This window comes from Cryptomeria japonica, chromosome 1, assembly GCF_030272615.1.
Source record: "Cryptomeria japonica chromosome 1, Sugi_1.0, whole genome shotgun sequence".
Classification (NCBI taxonomy): Eukaryota; Viridiplantae; Streptophyta; class Pinopsida; order Cupressales; family Cupressaceae; genus Cryptomeria; species Cryptomeria japonica.
In genome coordinates this window covers 100,484,805-100,507,380 of record NC_081405.1, presented here as the reverse complement: position 1 = coordinate 100,507,380, position 22,576 = coordinate 100,484,805, and the positions used below count along the sequence as shown (strand labels likewise).

The following is a 22,576-nucleotide window of genomic DNA, read 5'->3' as shown; positions in this document are numbered from 1 at the left end:
TGCTTATAAGTCTGTTGCAAATCTACTCCTAAATAAGAATTGTTTTTCCCTTGAATTTCCCCAAATGAATTATAATAGCCTTCCTTTTATACCCTTCGAGAGTGCCTTTTCACCAAAAGAGGCAACCCTTCCAACCAGGTCGGCCAACTTATTATTATTATATTAGCTCTTTTATTTTTCCCTGCCCACATGGGTGCTAGAACCAAGAGAGATGGCCAGATTTTGTTTTATTTAAATTAATTTAAAATCCCCTTAACCCCATGTCGGCTCTAGACCCAGGCGGCGCATGACAAAATTCTATGGAGTATGGAGAACTCCTCACCAAGGGTGAGGAAGCAATCTTAAAACGCTAGATGTGACTGCTAAAGCACAATTATTTTATTTAGCTTTGCTTGGATTTTAGATCTCTACGTGTTTTCTTCAACTTGTTCTTTGGAAAGTGTAGATTATTCAACATTTTCTTCTCTGTGGAAAATTGTGTTTGGTCAATGAACATGTTGTATTTTTTAATATTTGAGTACAATAGGTGAGGATCCCAATCCATCAATTTATAGATGGAAAGAAATAGAGCTCGATCTAAACATGGCGATTACATTTTCATTATCCTAGCAAATTTGAGTTAGCACCTCAATGGATTTAACAAACCATTTTAGTGACAAATGGTTACCGATCGACTATGGCATTGTGAACCTGTTTTGTGGTAATCTTAACAACTTGTTTTTTGCGAAATACGCACCTTTTCACATCTTGTTCCTACAAACTCTTTAATGTCATTGAATCTTACATCATATTTGAAAATATTTGCAATTCAAATTAGTCTTCAAACCCATAATTACATAAGCTCGTTCTCACAAGTCCTGAAAGTAATAGTTTGCACATTTAAAAAATAATAACACATTTAAAAGTCAATATTATTTTAATATAAATATGTAATAGCTCAAGATTTATTTTCAAAGCTTACAAGAAGAAACTTGATAGTGACAATTTACAAATTAAAATGGCTGTTACAAAAATCCAAGCATACGTTATGAAGCTTTTTGTTTTGCTTTTAGCAATGTAAACCCAACAAAAACCAACAAGAAGCTAAGAAGGGCAACCCCAGCAAATGTAGGTATTATAATTGCGTATTCCCTAGGTAGGAAATAGTTATGGGCAAAGTGATCTCTGTCCACAAAAGGCTGCAAAAATAAGATAAAAATAAACAAGTTAAGCATGGTTTCACGCTGAGTATCAGCTACAGAATACCAAATTGAAAACTATGAGCAATTTCAAATATACACCAACCAACATGAATAAGGAGAGAGATACCAAAATGATCACCCAGAATGTGTAGTAGGCAAATACGGAGAAACTAAAAAAGACCATAAATAAACCAACTGCTTTGCCTTCCAAGTCCATCCCGTAGATAACTTGAGTGAGCCTCTAAAAGACTTAAACCTGTCAAAGTAACTAGATGTGTCATTTGAGACAGCACCATTTCCATACACAAATTTGAGTGATCTTGGACTCAAACCTTGTCAAAATAGAACATGTGAATACTGCTAATATTAAATTCTATGAAAAGCAATAAATTTATCTAAAACTAAAAGTAATGCATCTATGAGTTATACAAATGCAAATACCTCAATGCATGAAACTATAAAAAGAAAATATAGATAATAATTAAATTCTATGAAAAGCAATAAATTTATCTAAAACTAAAAGCAATGCATCTATGAGTTATACAAATGCAAATACCTCAATGCATGAAACTATAAAAAGAAAATATAGATAATAATTAAATTCTATGAAAAGCAATAAATTTATCTAAAACTAAAAGCAATGCATCTATGAGTTATACAAATGCAAATACCTCAATGCATGAAACTATAAAAAGAAAAATATAGATAATAAGACTTATCCTCTAAGAAAAGCACAATATCCAGGCAAATATACGCTTCAACAGCACCCCAGTCAAGACTCAACATAAAGATATTAAATAGAACATGCTCCAAGTTTAAACTGTGTCCGTGGACAAATACCTTCCCCATCTAGTTTTCCATTCATATTAACTAGCCTGCACCAAAAGGAGGTGCAATGGTTACGCCGATAGTAAAATATAAATTGAAGATGACCTTATCACTCGTTGGACTTGATTTCTGCAAAAATTTTGAGAAAGTTAAATTTTTGTATTGATGTCAATCTTTTGAAAATGGCCTTGTCATTCATTAGAATGGAATTGGAAGAAACAAATTTAGAATAGCTCATTGAACTGGAAAGTGGTTTTCCACAACATAAGAACCTCAATTGGAGATATCATACACAAAATGATTTCTCTGTTCCACAGTAGTGGCAACATCCAAGCTGAAGTCAACATACTCAGTTGCAAGTTTACGAGGTTGGGAATCCCCAATGGGCACTATCTCATTACCTTATGTTTTAGAAAACAAGGGCCTGATTTGTTCTGTTTAAAGACAGCTTCTTTAAGCTCATTCACTTCTTTAAAGTTTAAACAATTAAAGTCTTGAGAGGCCATATAGATAGTATGGCCCAATTAAATATGAAGTTTGAACATAGTGGAAGTAAACGTGACCTATTACGGAGAAGACTTCAACAACCAGTTTAAGTTCCTCACATATAGAATCATCATTATTCAGCCAATTTGCCCTTAAAGACACTGCAATCCAGGTTTGATTAAATTGATTGATAGAAATAGCATCATTGTGTCTGGCTTAGTGCCCGTGGGATTCAGTAATGGTTTACCAGCAAGGGATTCAGCCATATTCTTCGCAGAAGTTTAAGCAGATTGGACCTTCATAGAACTAGAGAATTGGAGGCCACTCAGTGTTCACGATGTGGGAGTAGAAAATACAATGGAGAAACTGATCGGAATCAGTTGCAGAAGAACTGCCCTTAAAATCAGTTGATGGGCTCCTGAAGATTCTTTCTACCTTTAGTCATTTCCCCTTCTTAAACGGCTGTAGTGATTCTCACTTGTGAGGCATGGCTTTGTAACCATGTTATCCTGAAGATTGTATTGGTCTCCTTAATATAACTTAAATCATTTCATTTATTTTCAAGTTAAGAATTGGAGGGTCTTTTCAATATTTTGCAAGCAACATTCTTATTCTCCGTGATTGTAATATTTAGCTCATCATTAAAAAGGGTTTTGTTGTAGACCTTTAAGCTTAGAACAGTATTCAGCTTCGCAACATTCTTATTCTCCGTGATTGTAATATTTAGCTCATCATTAAAAAGGGTTTTGTTGTAGACCTTTAAGCTTAGAACAGTATTCAGCTTCGAAGCTTCATTTGAGGGAATCCTAGATCGTTTTCCATAATACAAGACACATCCAAGGGGTTTCTATTTCACCAAAATTTGCTCAGGACTTTCAGCAAGCCTTGTCCAGCCTTGTCTTGCTGTGGTCAGGTTTGGCATAGAGAAGCACACTCAATAGGACTTGAATCTGTGTCATTGGCAGTTGCTCTAAATTCGACTATGGACTGTTGAACAGACTTTTTTGGTTTAAATCTTTGCAATTGATCAACCTATTTACTCATTTTTTTAAAGGTAGTTTATTGTAGTACCTTGGATTCAACAGTGGCAAGAAGCATGCATTATGTTTACACATGACATTCTCATTTCTCTTCGCTTGCTTTTTGTTAATGGTTCTGTTTGATGGACTTCATTCCACCATGGCTTTTCGTGGTCACTTCTTAGCAAGTGTCATTCAACACCCAATGCTTAGAAAAATGTACTGTATGAACGTTTATGTTTCTGAAATTCCAATCTACTGGTTTGTTTCTTCATGAAATTGGGTTATAAGACAGAGCAGCATGCAAAGTATTGTGTTATATTTTGCACACGTATGCATGTCGCATTGTATGCTATATTTTTCCAGGTTTACTAGCATGGGGGAATGGAGGAATGCATTATGGAAAAAAAAATACTCAGGTTTGCAGATGTCAGAGAATGTGCCAGGGGATGGAAAAGTTTATGCATTATAAAATTTCTACAGCTTTTCATTAATTATTTTAAATTTCGCATTAGAAATTTAAACATATTTAATTTAAATCTCATATTTATCAATGACGCTGAACATTGAAATGTTACAATTTTACACCTACAAACATGGAATATCTTTCCTTGCTTTTCCTCTTTTATGCAAATGAAAAATGACGAAATGAACGTATTAAGGTTTGGGAGATGAGGATTAATCGGGTAGGAGACCTTGGTGGGGCTTGTCACCTTTTTTTCTTTCTTTGTTCTTGAGAACACTTTTTACAAGACACACAAGACCATCAGGTATGCCTCAATCTGCATGATCGTTAGGGGGTGTCCCAGTGCAGGCTGATGTGCTGTCCCTGTGATGCATAGACCTCCCTAATATGTATAAAATAAGGGGTTCCCTCAGAATGTTTGGGTATCTAAAGGAGCCTAAATGTCCTGGGAACATCATAGCTACCCTCCCAGCTTGCAGGGGACACCATTGGGATATTTTATCCTGTTCCTAGGTCCTTGATATGTCTGGGACACTTGAAGAAGCATTTGGAGAACAGGGAATGAGTCCTTGTTACTGATTGCAAGTACTAGTATGGAAAGGTATGAGGTGTTTGTTACACAAATTGCTAATACAGTCATATGGTTATTAAAGCAGAGGATACAAAATACGTATTCTATTAGTCTATATCTATGAAATTTGAGAATCAACTACATACAAAAGAAACATGAAGTGAAAGGAATTTTACTTGACCAGATATTGATTTGTTATGTCATACTTGCTCCTATAAGTCTTTTGCTGGCACCAAGAGTTATAATAGCTTCTATTCAATAAATTATTATTTGCTTGATGTTACAGTTCTAAACTTATTCACAATCATTACAAGATATGCACAAAAAGGATTTGTTGAAAAAGGTTTAGAAACTTTCAAGCAAATTCAATTAGCAGGTATAAAGACAGAGTCAACAACCTTTGCCAACATCCTCCCTGCTTGTGATAAAATGGGAGCTTTCAAACAGGGTATGGACATCCATCAAAGCGTAATGAAGGTGGGATTTTGTCAAATATAATAATTGGAAATGCTCTGGTGGATATGTATGCAAAAATGTGGAAGCACAAATAAGGCACATGAACTGTTTGACAAAATGCCTCCAAGATATGTTTGTCTCATGGAATGCAATAACCATGGTTTTTGGACAGAAGAATGCCATTGCATTAACTCAGAATTCATGCAGTTTATTGAGCAGGAAAACCCATTCAGGCAAGCTTCCGACTTTGAGGTCATGTGTAATTCTTTAGAGGAATTGCATCAATTTCTGGAGTTGAGGTGTGAAAACAAGTTTAATTCTTTTGGGAATACAGAAAAACAGAGCACGCAGCTGGATGCCGCCTCTAGGGGAATTTAAATAGATAGCGCCCAAAGGTTGGAATTAATGAAGTTTACACATGTATAATGCATTAAACAATAGAATGTCAAAGCAAAAGGATTTATTTATGTTAAAATTGACTTTGAGAAAGTTCGTAACTGCATTTATTGGCCTTTCATTCTCAATTGCCTCAGTGCTTCAATATTTCATTTTTGTTCTAAGTTCATTCAAGGCAAAACATTTTCATAAATGTCTTCGCTAAGGTTACTGTGGAAAGACTTAGTTACAGCTCTAAGAGATTGATTTTTAAGAGCTTTCTCTTTCCAAAAATTTTAATTCATAGTTGGTCGACAGCCATTTTGAGTATTGATCTGTTCACTCTTTTGGTATAGGAGTATTTTTCATGTTTTGATGAATATCACTTGTCTACCCATTCTTTATGTTACCTTAGCCCTCTGGTATTCTGTGGGAAGAATCCCTATGCTATCACAAGTGTTCTGTGGGGGAATAACTGATCTTCACATTTCATAAACATAAAGAAATGTCTGAATAAACAATCAATGTTTGTAGTTATGGGTTTCAGTTGATGGTCAAACTTGCTCTTGATTTGAATCTCCACTTACATATAATACTGTCTTGCAAAAATAAAAACAAGCAGTACAAACATAATCTTTTTTAATTGATTTAAAGCTGCTAAACAACAGATTATAGAGTTATATCAGTATTGCATAGGATACTTGTGACTCTGAGTACAAGATAGTAAATTAAAATTGGGAAATACAAAACAATCAATATTTTAGCAGGCAGCTGGATTGAAAACCGAGACTGAATATAAATGTAAAACCAAAGTTTACCAAAGTTTACCAAAGTCACAAACCACAGGTCACCGGATCTTAAGACCACCTTGTGATTACAATATAGTAAATTGAAATCGGGGAAAACAATAGGAACATGCATGCAAACTGTTGAATCATAGACAACGCACCTGAATTGTTTGACAGAATGCCTCAAAGAGATGTCATGTCAAGGAATGAAATGAAATGATTGCAGAATGTGCACAAAATGGATTTTGCAAGAAAACCCTCAAAATCTTTGAATAAATGAAGTATTCTCGAACACATCCTAACATTTGTAAGTTGTGTTTGTGTTCTACTTAGTGGATGAGGACTGTACATACTTCAATCACATGAGTAACCCTTGTTGCATTACATGCCTGTGCTGGCTATCTTAAACCTTATTATTAAGATGCCAGTTAGACCGTGGTGGTAAGCCAAATCCCCTTCCATGGAACCACTCTCAAGTGTGAAAATGTATAATTTCATTTTTTCAGGCAGCCCGAGTTCTTAGTCTAACCCCATCTTTCCCAAAAAATAGAGGAAGATTCTAATTTGAAATAGAACTGGAGAGAAAAGTAAGGTTTGAGATTATTGTTACAATGCACAGAGGACTGAGTGTTGTTGGGGTAATTAACGAGTTTCAATCAGATCAGGATTTAAAGAAATGCCTACGATCTAACTGTTGTTTGGACGAGTGTGGATCGACATGATGGACTGAAGATTTCTGTTTGGGGTGAAGAAGATCAAGGATCCTTGAAGAGGTGGTTGCGTCTTCCATCACAGGAAACGAGTGGGGCTTTGAAGCTGAGTCTAAGATCCAGTGTTTCAGCATGGGTTAACCGCCATTCTACAAACCGCCCTACAGACAAATGCTCAGCAGCTAGGGCTTATAGGCTGAGTATTTCCAACACTACAATTTAAGATACCTGGATGTAGTTGGATTCAAGGCCATAAAATAGTACATTTTTTTTTGTGTTGGAGACTGTGCCTGGGACATCTAAATCTAGTTGTGATGCTGCTAACTCAATAGGTTCTGTTGTTGGATCACTGGTCTCAAGAAGTTGCTGCTACAATTGTTGTTGCTACTGGATCCACCACTACTGTGGGATATGAAGCTACTGGATCTGCTTCTACCATAGGTGCCCTAGCCTCTGCTTTCACAAGAACAGGTGATAGGCAACTGCTTGGCTGCTTGCAGTGAATGAACATCGACCATTGCTTCCATCTATGCTTCTGTCTACTACTCGGATGCAATCAAATGGAGGATGCCAATGGGAGTGGAGGACGATGCAGAAGAGGATGGGGGTTTAAGAAAACAGTGCAGTTACTGTCTCAAAAAAATTCCGACAAGCAACATTCCAGTGTGAGACTTTCCAGTGGGGTTCCGCACCATAAAAAAGCCTATCGGCTAATTATTACAGTAGATACATTTATCTACAGTAAGCTTGCAATATGGAGATGATTACAATTAGGCTAAACACCTAGGACAAACTTCAAACAATATTATGATGTAACCCATACCTTTTGCACAAGTTAGTACAGAGGCTCTGCCTAAACATTGTCATAGGGAATGGCACACTCAAAATACATCACAAGTCAAGCTAATGAGCACAATGCCAGTTAATAAGAAAGGTACAATGCCAAAATCTTATCTATGGAAAGCATTTGCCTTTTAAGGAATTTCCAGAAACCCTCAACAATCTAAATCAATATACAGAACTTTAAAAGAAGAAAACAGCACCTCAATAGACTAAAGTTAAGATTACTATTATTGATTTGGCTAACCTACATAAATTGTGCAATGAACATCGGATAAGCAATAATGTATTCTTTAATCATCACCCCAATAGCTCAATGTACACTGATTCATTGTTTGCAACATGATCTCAGATCTGCAGCTTTCCCTCCAAGTGGAACAACGCCAGTTGAACCTATTTGTGAACCACTTTTGTTCCACCACCAGTGTGATTCTCATTTGTTTCTATTTATATACACTAGACACCCAATGTGATTTGATGGCTTTATAAAACTTGAATCTAAATCATCTCTTCATATTTCTTATACAGAAATGTGTTAAACCCATTATATCTGAAGATAGGACAACCCACTAGTGATCCTGCCCAGCATATGAGATGATCCTGATATTTAAACAATTTCCAAAGCTACCCAATATGCACACGGGTGTGCTTGACTTTATTAGAATTCAGTCCTCAAATCCCAGCTCACCTAAAATTAAGAGAGCACAAATTTAAGGGACAGATACAATGACCTTGAAGTTTCTTGTAGGTTACAAGCAAGAGGTACAAGTCATCATCAAGTAGATATAATTGTGTTTTGTGCATATTAGAGGATTAATATTTTCAAATAGGCACAACCAATGTAAATTATTCAAACCAAATCTAAAGAAAAATCTTGGAAGAAAGGATTAGAAGATTGCAGTAGGACTTCCTACCAATGTGTTTTGATGCAAGACTTTGGATTTCCTACCAGTAAATTTATATCTATTTATTAAGTTTCAAATTATAGAACAAGAAGGTTATAGATAGAAATTTCACCAGCACTCATATTGATGATTTGAGAAAATACAGCAGAAAGATATATGCCATTGCTAACATATTTATATTTTGAATATTTGTCGCTCTTCAGATAATCTAGTAGGGAATAATAATAGAGAGAAAATGAAAACAGCTGTAGTAATTGTGTTGTGGTAGAATAATTTCCCTTTTTCTTGATTTACCCATTATTTCTGCAAGCAGCCTAAATAAGGATTTCTGTATTTGAAACTAGATTGAGAAATAAAAATATAAACAAACCAATAAAAAATTTGTTGGAATTCAGTAACATAAACTTTAAAACTACTGGTAGTCTTTAATATGTAAGAACAATCAATAATCCACCGAAGAACAACCAAAGAGCAACAAGGAGGAATTCCAAAAGGAATTTATTCTTATATGTTATTCTTATTTACTATATGCAACTGTACTTGGAAAGCAATACATAATAGTTTCTAGGCTGCTCCAAGGAAGATCCAAAGGAAAAAAACTCTACATAAATATATCCTTTACAAAATATTAACTGCAACTTTTCCATGCAAACTACATGTCATCCAAAGAACTATGGAATGCACGTATTAGTATAGAAGCATTGCCTATTCCATAGTACTCATCATATGCCAGCTCTTGTAGGAGATTGCAAAGAGCCTCTAATCTCCCACATGTTAGATGAAATCTTCGTAGAGCTGCTTGCATGGTTGCGATCTCAGAATGTTGAACATGGTTTGCACCCTCAGTCATTTCCCTAGCGCGTTCAACGAACTCAGGACAGTTTGCTACAACATTGTTTGCAAATATCATGATATCGTCCACATGATTTCTCCACAAATTTACAATTGTGGATAAGTTTGTGGCAAAGTGGGATGATAAAAGTCATCACTTGAGATGTCTATATTTTCTTGAGGTGGTCAATTGTTAGCCATTACTTGGAAGAAAAATAGAAGTGAAAAACCAACAATAGAAAGATTTTATTAATATGGATGTGATAGGAAAACTAGATAAGTTTGATAAAAAAAGATATTCGCCCTTGAATGGCTGTACATTGTGAAACTGATATAAAAGCAGGGCTAATGGTACCAACAAAAAGAGGGGCAACATGAATAAAGGGCAAAGAATATGCTGGGAAGTATTTGCAAGATATGAGAAAGTAGGTTCCATGCAGGATTCAGGGCCAGTTGTCTATACCAAATGTTCAAAGAAAGGGCAGATCAAGGAAGGTCAGAAAATCAAGCACTGAAGAGGCAAAGAGGGAGCTTAAGCATTCTTTGGTCCCCAAACCTTCAAGATCTAGAGGTGGCTAAAATCAGCATATCTCTTTGCTAGTGCTTGAACTGAGAAGCTTTAAGGAAAATTAATTGAAAACCAGATGATAAAATTAATGTCAATTTTGTTAAATATATATAGCTTTGGTAGGAAATTTGTTAGTAATAACTATATATCAGTAATATACGTTTCAGATCTAGTTGTCATTGCAAATCGATCAACTATAAATCTCTGTGTCACCTCGTAAGCATTTCGATATCTGTCCTCTGTTCATTGCATATCGATTGAGGAAAGTAAATAATAATAACTAACAAATGATAGATTGCAATTACAATTTGATTAACCAATCGATGTGTATTGGATTATGATAACAAATCGGTGTATATTGAATCATAAAGGGACACGATTTTGAAGGGACGTGTTCCTCATGAATGCGACGTTTGATCTCGATATACATATGCCTTACAATGGCATTTGTAAGGTATTTGATATATACAAGAAAAAAATACATTCCTTCAGCACAGTTCGGTGTCAATCTGAGTTTCTGGATATCATCATATCCAGAAATACATTCATATGATTCTTTGACAGCCTATTAAATTTATCAGTTGTCAAAAGCATAAAGGACTGATCCATTTACTGTAATCAATATAATTCAAGAATTCTGAAATTAGATTTACCTAAATCTGATCACTGAACCTTAACAAATTTGTTTGCAAACTGTTGATTTTCCCAGGTTTTATTGGATGTATTTTAATGTATATATCTGATTCAATTTGATACTTGCATTCTTGGTATTCTATGTGTTCTCAAATTGAATAACATTATACTATATATATTCCTTTGGAGAGGCATGTCCTTGAACGGACATGTCTCTCCTTTAATTATAATAATTTAATCAATATTATAATGTTTCATCAATCAATTATTAATTTAGAATAATATAATAGATTAATATTGAATATTAAATTTTATATGATTAATAATAATATAATAATATAACATAATAATATATTATTATTAATCAACATATATTAGATGTATTCTAAATGATCATTCGACTAAAGCTACAAACATTAACACTCCCTCTTAGCTAGGGAGGATGATCAGACAAAATGTGTAGTGATCTCCCATGTCAACACTTATGGCCCTCACTATAGCTACACAAAACATAATTAACACTCCCTCTTAGCTAAGAAAGATAAAATCAATGCAAATGCATTAAGTCTAGATTAATTATGGAATAGAGAAAATGTTATCTCACTATGATATCAGGAAGTATGGTATAAACAAGAATATCAAGGCACATGATATTCACCATAACTCAAAAATATCATCTCATGATATTGGGAGTATTTGCATCAACCATATGATGCTCATCACAGGGGACCATAGTCTCAAGGTGTGAATTTGCCTCCGTTAGCGATTCTATTCACAAGATCTTGCGTGGATTGCCTCTGTCGGCGATTCTATCCATAAGCTCTTGTGTGGATTGCCTCAGTCGGCGATTCTATCCATGAGCTCTCACGTGGATTGCCTCAGTCGGCGATTCTATCCATGAGCTCTCACATGGATTGCCTCAGTCGGCGATTCTTGATTCTATCCATGAGCTCTTATGTGGATTGCCTCAGGATTCTATCCATGAGCTCTCACGTGGATTGCCTCAGTCGGCGATTCTATCCATTAGCTCTCATGTGGATTGCCTCAGTCGACGATTCTATCCATGAGCTCTTATGTGGATTGCCTCAGTCGGCGATTCTATCCATGAGCTCTCACGTGGATTGCCTCAATCGACGATTCTATCCATGAGCTCTTACGTGGATTGCCTCAGTTGGTGATTCTATCCACGAGCTCTCATGTGGATTGCCTCTGTCGGCGATTCTATCCACAAGCTTAAGTTATTGTAAGATCGTCACCTTCCAATAACCTCAAAAATACAAGTGGAAATCATTTGGAAGTCGTCACTTCCTTATGATTTACACAGGGCCCATAAGGCATTAAATGATTTCATTAGTATAATAATCAATTGAATCAAGTTTTACCTCATAAGTGTTTCACCTTCAATAGTGAAAATCCCTCTCAATCACTATGATCGAAATTGTCACAAGTTGACTGAACCATTTGCTCCCTCTGAAGCTCAAGTTTTTGTATCAACCTCTTGTCCTCTTTTGAAATGTCACTCCCTCTACATCTTGTCTCAATCATCAATTCATTTATGAGCATCAATTTATTTCTCTCTTTAATTCAATTTTATTGTGCTTTCGTCTTGAAGGTATGTCAAAGAAAGATTACAAATAGCTCATAAACTAAATTATCTCAAACAGAAATACCAATGATAGAAGCATACAAGATTTTACTAGCCAATATTATAGCATAAATTACAAACTCAATAATTCATGTTCCTTAATAAAACATGGAATACTTATCTTAAGTTTAAAACATTTCCTTTCATAAGGTGAGCCCATATAAGAAATATCACACATGAATCATCTCTCATCATAATTCCCTTTGAATGATGTAGAACATTTCATAATTTTGATCAACACTTTCATTATGATCTGCCACACACAGTCGTTAATAACTTTTGCAATTTACCAAATTTATCCAATCTCTTCGGTGAGATGTTAGAAAATCTAATTACAAACATTTCCTCCAAGTTATAGCCAGATCCAACAGTTAAAACAAAAGTTATGACATTTTTCCCAAAACTGCTAACCCTAGGTAGGGTTTCAAGTGACCTGCACCAAAGTCGTCATATCTTTCACAAAACTGAATCAAATTTGATGAAATAAACATATTTGAAAACTAGAAACACAGATCTTTCCATCCATATATTATAGTACTCATTTTGAGGCCAACCAAGGGCCGTACAATGGCATATTTCAGACTGAAAATTCTAGAAAAAACTGAATTCTCCAACCCTCTCCAACCTCCAAATTAAACTTCACAGGCCTGAGCTCTGATACCATGTTGATTTTCCCAAGTTTTATTGGATGTATTTTAATGTATATATCTGATTCAATTTGATACTTGCATTCTTGGTATTCTATGTATTCTCAAATTGAATAACATTATACTATATATATTCCTTTGAAGAGGCATGTCCTTCAACAGACATGTCTCTCCTTTAATTATAATAATTTAATCAATATTATAATGTTTCATCAATCAATTATTAATTTAGAATAATATAATAGATTAATATTGAGTATTAAATTTTATATGATTAATAATAATATAATAATATAACATAATAATATATTATTATTAATCAACATATATTATATGTATTCTAAATGATCATTCGACTGAAGCTATAAACATTAACACAAACATGTTGGAAGGATCAACTACAAAATGGTTTTGTCATCATATTGATGAAAGCAAGAGAAAATGGGAATTTTTAAAAATAGAATATTAGAAAGAATTTTAAAAATGGCATACAAATTACAAGATTATTGAGCTAAGAGTCTTTAAACATGGACCACAAGATTCCATTGACGACTTGTAGCATCCTAAATTGTACTCCCTTACAATTTTGTCCTCATTTGGGCCCTCACCTTGGCATCCATGTCCCAACTCCTGATCGGAGACTTGATGCTGCTCATACAATGCACATTTGCCATATTTTTGACCCCTACACTTCATTTCCCCCTTTATCCTAGTGCCTAATTGGCCAAGACCGAGAGACCAATGCCCTGGTCCTCCCAACTAGGTCTCATTTTTGGTCCCCTTAACGGTCACAAGGTTTGGGCGGGAATCCGGACCTCATGTCAGCTCATGACGGAAAATTAAGTTGTTTTGCGATGAGCAAATATAAAAGGAGGTCTACCCCTCTCATTTTGATATACATTCAATACAATTGAGCATCCATACACATCAATCCAAGCATTCAAGCGAGCAAGCAATCAGTCTTCTTTCAAGCATTGGAGCAAAAATAAAGTCAAGATTCAAGCATTGGAGTTAACATTCATGTTCTATGTTATTGAAGACTTCATGAATCCCTAATTCCATGTGGAGATAGACAAAACTTCACAAGGAAGTAAAGCATTTGTGTTTCAATCATTATTCAGAATCTCCCTCAAAAGGAGAACATTCCCATTACTACAATTCAATCATATTTCATTTCTATTTCATGGTTAAATCCAAATCCAGGATTTGACCTAAGGCAAACCTCTATTCCTAACCTACTTCCCTTCTCTATTGTGTGCAGGAGCAGGTACGAAGCTGCGATCTTTAGAATTGGCTTTATTCACAGTGACGAACCGATCCCCCATTGGAGTGCAAAAAGTGCGGAGGACTAGAGCAACCGTTGCTATGGTCCCAGCAAATCAAGAGCTCCTTCTAGGAATAGGTCTAAATACTCTTACAATCCTCAAATCCAAGTCTGTGGCTCATTCCAACAACTGTAACTTATTGTTTATGCGTTTTTACATCAATTCCAACACATTTACCTTAATTTCAGCATTTTCACAATTCAACTCAAAAGAGAGCAATCCAACCAAATCCAATAAATCCAATAGAATTCTCAACACTTATCCTTGTTGGTTTGTGGCTAGATCCATTGGGTTTACCTCCCTCTTAAATGTTTTGGTCCCTGAGCAAAAATTGGAGGTTTTCATCCTTCTTGTGGTGGAAACCCTAATTTTTCATCATTACAGGACTATAGTTGGAAGATGTTAGAATTAGCACAAACATTCTCTATACTTAAAGTTCTAAACAATAGGGAGATAAATTCAAAAAGTATATTTATGGTAAAGCTTCTGACAAAGTCTCTATATTGCACTGATATGTAGGTACAAAGAAACTTTAAACTGTATGCTAGATATGGACCAGCAATTGTTAAATGGCTGAGTTAGAAGATAATGATAAGGAATATTTTGGGTTACTGTCATGTCCCATCCTTGATCGTTCTATATAGCAGTAAATGAAACAGTTATTATTAATTAATATAATATTTATCAACGAATAATTATTTGAAAATTATTAAATATTTATTTATTTATTTATTAAATATTATTATTTAATATTTATTAAATTTATTACTAATAATATTCTTGAAATATTCAAATAAAATAAATAATAATAATATAATAATATAAATAAATAAGTAATAATAAAATATAATATATAAAGACAACTAAAATGGAAGAAATCTGAACACAGTTAGCATACAAGCATTGATAATCAAAAGCAATTAATGGACATTGGTGATCATATTAATCATCATGCAAAGAGCGATTAAATAAAGAGCAGTATTTATGAAGACAGATATAATATATGGTGGATAAACAACGATGAATATATCTCAAGAAATAGATTAAATGTTGGAGAGTTTAGGAATACCAATTAATATACAATAAGCAGCGATTCATTTGCTATGAAGTAGCAAATGATATTTAGAAGAAAGATAATGTATTGAAAGGAGGTGTACTTCATTACGTCCAGCGATGATATTATGAAAAGCCACCAAACCATTCATTAAAAACAGCAATCATAATAATTGTAAGGTAGCAAATGATATTTAGAAGAAAGATAATGTATTGAAAGGAGGTGTACTTCATTACGTCCAGCGATGATATTATGAAAAGCCACCAAACCATTCATTAAAAACAGCAATCATAATAATTGTAAGGCAGTGATTTTATTAATTAATGCAGCGATTTTTATTAACAAACTTCATTAAGTTTCCAACGGTTTATTCTCAGACAAAGGTTGCCACCCTTGGGAGAAGGATGTTCATTGGAAAGGACACAACCCTTCATCCAATTGAGGAGACATATATAGCCCACCATCCACTTCAAGAAAGGCATCGAACAGGAAGGAAGATTACAAAATACCGAAGGCTGTAATAGTCAGATCAGAACTGTTATTAAGTTACAGGCAGTAATATCCTCGTCCTTAGTGATATGCATAGGGATGTGCTTAGTATGTATGCTTACTATAGAAGGCCGCGGATGTTCCTATGCAGAATTTAATAATATTATGAATATTAAAAATGATATAATAATTATTATTATAATACTATCTGGTAACTGCTCTGCAGTATTACATATATTGATAATATCTGAAAATAGATAAAAGTATATATATATATATATTAGAATATAAATCAGAAGAATTTTTAAGTTAATATTAGAAAGAAGAATATGTTTTTCTGTTACGACTGTCAGTATTTAAGTAGTTGGGAAAGGAGATGTTTTCAAGTAGGGGACATTACAATTGGTTTGACACTTGCATTAAGAACTATGGATGTATGATAGATGAACAATTTATTGATTAGTAGTTAATTGATTGAGCTGCGGGATATAACTGATTTGATTCATGTTAAGGTGGAATTGTCTCCTAATATATTTAGTTTGAGTCATAAGTATATTGAAATAGATTAATTATGATTAAAACATGCCTAAACCTAGTAGGGGACATTACAGTTACAAATGCTGCAAATAAAAAATAAAATGATGCAAGATACTTAATCTGTAACAAGGTGAATATGGTATTTGAAATGTCTTACCAAAGGACACGGGGAGGATGAATGTCATGTAAATCTCAAAGACCACTTGGATGAAGAAGAATGTGTTATGACTGTCACTAGAGCAACCCAAAAGAAAGAAATGGATATGATTGTAGACAGAAGAATGTAGGAAGAAGTTTGTTGTAGTCAACATTTAATGTCTATTATAATGACTTCAAGGTCTTGGATTTAAGTCTTCTGTTTTTCTACGACAGCTGTGTTTGACTATTTTCCAGCTGCTGTTTGTGACTGCTGGAACTTTATGTAATTCTTCCTGTTTTGAATATTTTATTAATTTAATATTAGAGAGAGGGCGAGAGAAATTAGCATGTGGGTTGCTTAATTTAAGGAATCCTACTAAAGTCTCTAAAATTGATTCCTGAAATTCCCGTCATCAATATGTCTGTATGTCATCCATGCCCAGGGTGTATCCCTGTAAAACACTGGCCTAAAGGTAGTTGTTTGAAAACTAAACTTGATTGGTTAGTCTGCAGATAAACTCAATAAGCATTTTCATACCATGCCTAATTCATCATCCATTTATTGAATTTGTGTATACATACACCCATTCAGGATCATGTAACTCTTCTCGATTGAGAGTTTTGGGAGCAGTTTTGTAGTCTCCATTAATGGCAGAATTTCAGTATAAAGTTTCAATTATCATTCCAATTGGGCTTGACATTGCCAAAATTTCAATTTTCACATATTGATGGGCTCTAAGAATTTGTCAAATAGTTTTCAGTTCTTATCTTTTATCCAAGTATTGATTTGTTTCAAATCAAAGAAGAGAATGATTGAAAGAAGCTTTCTATTAAGCATACAGAGCAGAAGTAGAACAGGGGCGATGTAAAAAAATGTGCTATTTAACTTTTATTCTTGCTTTGTCTAAACTCCATTGAAAAACAAATAAATGTACCTGCGTAATGTAGACAGATGGAAAATGAATGTGCACTTGAATAAACTGCAAACTGCAGACCAAAAAACATTAACAATAGACATAAGTCATATGGGTTTGTTAGAAAAGCTAACTTAGCTTAATAAGTTTTTTCAAGTCCATATAGTTATGAAAAATTAAAAGGCCTACAAACACATTAAAATCAATGTGGGGGACACAAGAGAACATGCTTAAGACTTGCAAATCATCTTTCACATTAATGGTTTCTAGGTAGGGAAAACATTTTTTCTAGAAAGTTATGATTTCATCCTTAGTCATCAATAGTCTTTTGGATGTGTAAAAGTGGATGTGTAAGGAAGTAGATGGAAATGATTAGTGAAAAATGGTGAAAGTTTTAGACTTCAGAGGTTGAGGGGAATTCATACTGCATGCCTTTGGTCAGTGCATCAAGATATGTGAAATGGAGGAAGTCCAAATAGACAACTTCAAAAAGATAACAATGCTTTCAAATGTAAAGGATAAAGGTTGGGAATACCTTATGACAAGAAGGTTAAAAATCCATACTCCAAAGGGATACTTAGAAGAAGGTTTGAAAGTTGGGTGGGGGGTTGGAGTTGGCAAAAAAGGCATGACAGAAAGGGAGGTCTGAACAGTCCAAAAAATAGAATCAAGAAACTTTTGGAGGGTGGAAAAGATGATAGTGAGAGATGACATGGAAAAGGTTCTTGGATAAGAGATGGTTCAAAACTCTGATCCAAAAGATTTAGACAAAAAATTTAACTGCGAAGCACTCAATGATGCTAAGGAAACGATTCACTGGAAACACAAATCTGAAATTTCAATTCTACATTTTATGTAAGGCATTGGGATGGAATCTTAGGGTTCCGATGGATGGTGTGAAGGCAAGGGAGAAGTATGCAATTTGGAAGGCAATGTGGAATTACAAACAAGTCATGCAAACTGTTAGAATTCCTCAAAGTAAAGTAATCTCAAGGGATTACTAGATCATAGGAATAGCACACAGTGGAATCGTTCAAAAGTCGTTGGAAACTCGTGGCATATCCAAAGAGAAGATGTAAAACAAAATTTTGTAACCTTTTTAATATCATATAAAGGGTGCGTGAATACTTTGACAGCATTTCTCAAAGAATTGTATTTTCATGGAAATAGAGAAAGGGTGTATGAAATGTTTGAAAAAAATCCTCAAAGAAATGTGCTCTCACGACACCTTGCTGGCATTCCATTACTTGTGATTAATGCCGTGTGCTTTAATACCTTTGGGTTTGCTTTGTTTGTGTTGTTGTGCAATCACTTTTGTTGCAGACCAAGGGCGAACGTTAATCTTCAGAAAAAGACTTAACAATTTCAGTTATCCTCCTCATAATTTATGATCAAAAACCCTCAACATAGAGAAGAGTCTCTTCATCCTAAATAATGTACAGTACTAAGGTGGGCTGGAGATTATTTTTCAAGTCCATATAGTTATGATCAAGTCTTCTGAAGGTATTGAGGATCACAGTGAATATTGACAATATGGCACTAACATAATTGCATAAATACAGAGTCTGAATATTGTGTGGGAGTGGTGAAAATTTATGCAATCAATTAAGAGAAGAGAAAAAAGTTAGAAAATAAGGTGCATTATATAATCAACACTGAAAGAGAAAGAGATAAATATAGCAGTATAGAAAGGTATGTTGCAATATTATTCGATCTTGTTCAAAGATAATAAAAATAAGCAGAATAACTTGGCTTCAAATTAGCATTTCAACTCTGCATATTTTGTTTCACATAGAAGCCATTTTGAAGGTATAAGACTGAAGCATAGAAAAAGGTATGACAGTCTTAAGGACTGTTATAGTTCATGGCAGCCATAGTGGTCAACATCATGAGACAACAGATAATTGGAAAATAACATCATCCATTATGAATGGTAAGAGATTCTCAAGGACAAAGACCAGAGTAGGGCACAAACCTGACTTTACACAAATTCAAATACCTGAGTGAAAAGGAGTACCATCCTTTTAAAACTCCAAATCTTTTCAAATACTAATATGTAATTATCTGTCAGGCTGTAGTGGGACGGTAACATGAGACACCAATCACATTGATGACCTAGGTTCCAAACCGAGAAGGTGTTCCCCTCGCACTATATGATATCAAAATTAATAGCGCTAGGTGGACCCATTAATAGATCGCTTGGTTCACAAATTATTTATTGGGGTTTTAACACTTTTATGGCTGTTGAACATTTGTTTATGGAGCTGTTCTGATTTCTGGGAAAAGATTTCTGCATTTATTAATAGATCCTAGCCACGTTGGTACCTTCAACATTACTATTTGGGCAAACAATTCAGAGGGTTACTAAAGGAGCAGATCACAGTGAATTCTGGGCAGATTTGAGAGGTTAAAACTACAGATCTGTAGAAACAATTAGGCAGCAATTTATGCGATCATTTCCCAGCTTTAAAAACATAGGTTTCAATAACATCTAGAGATAGCATTCAAGGTTTTCAAGAGATTTTATGAGAAGATTGTGCCAGCATCCTACCCGCCTACACCAAACTGGGATATTTGGAACAGGGCAAGAGAATTAATAAAACAATAATTGAAAGTGGAATTTTGTCGGATGTTGTTGTTGGCAATGCTCTGGTAGGCATGTATGCAAGATATGGAAGCATACAGAAGGCGCATGAACTGTTTGACCAAATACTTCAATTAAGTGTGGTCTCATGGAATGCTATCATTGTGGGATATGCATAGAATAGGTTTCTGAGGTTGTATGGTCACATAAGCAGAAGACAAACCCAAATTTATCCCCCTTTACATTATTTACGCTTATTTCTAGAATTCAATGGTATAGCGAGAAAAAAAACCCCAAATTTATCCCTCTTTCTATACCCTAGCATTTTCAAGAATGCCAACGGAGATTTATACCACACTAGACAAATTCCAAATAAAGTACATCTTTACATTTTACACCAGAAAAATAAACCGCAGAGAAATGAATCCCAAAATTAACTCTCAAACAGGACAACCATTCAACAAAGGGAAGACTGTAGATACATGTTGGTGCGTGAGTTTTGTTTCAGTGCTGGTATACTCAATAATTTACTGTGCAGTATTTATAGGAAATTTGGGCGGAGATAGAAGGCGGCGAAAGACAGAGAGGCATTGCTGCAGTTAATCAGTTCCAAGATTTTCTCAGCGGAGCACCAAAGTTACAATGTTTATACTTGATTTTCAACAGCAAGGCATGTTTATTGTTGTCACTGCTGCAAGGTTTACGAGACGATTATTACAAAAATCCTTGGATACCAATCTTCAACTGATATTTTCTGGGCCAAAAATATTTGTTTTCTGTTTGTCATGAAGATTGTTTGCATCCCGTCAAAACGTTTGAGACTAAAATTCTGCAGGTTTAGAAGCGTGAGATATGTATTCCGGCATTTTGTGGACTGCCAAGTCTACAATAGAAGCCTATCGGCTAACTAGTTGAACAAGCATTATTTAACGGCGTTGCAGCTTAATTGTATTTTGGTTTTCTTAGAAATTGAACTGTTATGGATAGCATTCCGGAAAAAACTGTACTTACAGATCGTCTATTAGATCTTGGAAAGAGCCACGATCAGCAAATAAAATGATTTTTACGCGGCTGTGAAAATCCAGCACAGGGCGTAAAAGTCTGCGTCTCAGAATTTCTCTTGTTCGATTTCATCGCATATAAAATGAACCCCTAGGTTTGGTAGGATAAAATAGTATGTAATCTTTTATTAGGATAAAATATTTTTCTTCCTTTTGATAGAATATTTATATCTATATTACATTCAATTTTTTAAATAATTTAATCAATTATTATATAGAAATAAAAGTTTTTAAGCAAAAATCTTATAGTCTATATTTATTATATTTTTTATTTTAAATAATTATAAAATATATTTTAGCTTTATTTTTTATTTTTTAAATTACATATCTTAATGATTTTAATTCATTAAATTAAATGTCTATCATATTAAATCTTTGAATTACATGACAACTATTGTATATGTCAAAGATTTTGACCTTATTGTATACTCTATTATAAGAAGAGTGAACTTAGAAAGATATTGATCACCATGATACACACCTAGTAATATTCTTATGTAGTATGGCGTAGCTTAGATATTTATCTCCTCCATTGAATAACTTCAATGTAGGTGTCTCTACGTTTTTTCATTCTTATTAAGGTTTTGGTTACATATGTCATTCTCTATATTTTCCAATAGTATTAACACTCCCACCATGCTACAATCTACAACATCAATCTCTTCACCATGTTCTTTCTCTTTAGCACCTTGTAATATAATTTGCAATGCTCGTTTATTGAGAAAGAGCATAAGTTCACTCATTCAAGAGAGTGGTAAGAGTAGTGGTTCTAGATGGGTGGAGAGCAAGTCCTCCTTAAACATGGCTAATAGCTATATGTGGTTGCACAAAAATCTATTAGTGATGCCCTCTTTATTGACTACAAACTCACTTTAGCCTTACACAAGTTCTTGGCAAATTGTGTTTGTATTTTTTTTAGTGAGAAATTCGTGAAGGATTTGTTTATGTTGGATCAAATTTATGTAAGGATGAAATAATTATTGAAATATAATATATTTGTTTAAAGAATTTCTTCTTGTTTTTTGTTACTATTCATTGAATCCATCCTTCTTTCTATTTGGTCAAGCATTGGTTTTTATGGTTTCTTGATTGCAAGCTCAGTAGTGACACCCAAAACATGGAAACTTAAATATGACAACTAGGTTGATCCAAAAGGCTCGAGTATAGAAAATATCGATTATAGCTAAAATTAAAATTTAGTTCTAAGCTGGCATTAGAAGGGGTTTGATATAGTTTTGTTATGTAGTTGTAAAGTTTAATAAATACATATATTTAGTTGGTGTTTATGGTTTAATCTTAGCGAAGAGCAATGAAATGCATTAGGTAATGATCTTGTTGGCTTCTATATTAGGTGATGAGCCGAAATAATGGCTCTATTTTCATAGATTTTTGTCATAGAATTCCTGCTTAGGTCTTGTGTCTGGATAATATTTGGGTCAAAAGGCTTTCCTAGTTGATGTCATTTTAAGTATTTCTGGAACTGATTTATCATATACCTAAGGTTGTTATATAATGATTTATAAAT

At 34.2% G+C, this 22,576-nt stretch overlaps 1 protein-coding gene across 2 annotated transcripts; it reads right to left on the bottom strand.

Annotated features, from left to right (window-relative positions):
* Positions 1 to 890: 890 nt before the first annotated feature.
* On the bottom strand, positions 891 to 21,161 carry LOC131041943 (dolichol-phosphate mannose synthase subunit 2). 2 transcript variants are annotated; one of them, XM_057975216.2, is made up of 4 exons: positions 21,002 to 21,161; positions 17,428 to 17,479; positions 1,309 to 1,437; positions 891 to 1,178 (listed from the first exon to the last, which is right to left on the bottom strand). In XM_057975216.2, the coding sequence occupies exons 3-4, from the start codon at positions 1,396 to 1,398 to the stop codon at positions 1,026 to 1,028; spliced, it is 243 nt and encodes an 80-aa protein (XP_057831199.1). In that variant the 5' UTR covers positions 1,399 to 1,437; positions 17,428 to 17,479; positions 21,002 to 21,161; the 3' UTR covers positions 891 to 1,025. The 2 variants fall into 2 exon arrangements, with proteins under 2 accessions (XP_057831199.1, XP_057831200.1); XM_057975217.2 differs by having other exon boundaries at positions 1,309 to 1,449; positions 21,002 to 21,158.
* Positions 21,162 to 22,576: the final 1,415 nt, after the last annotated feature.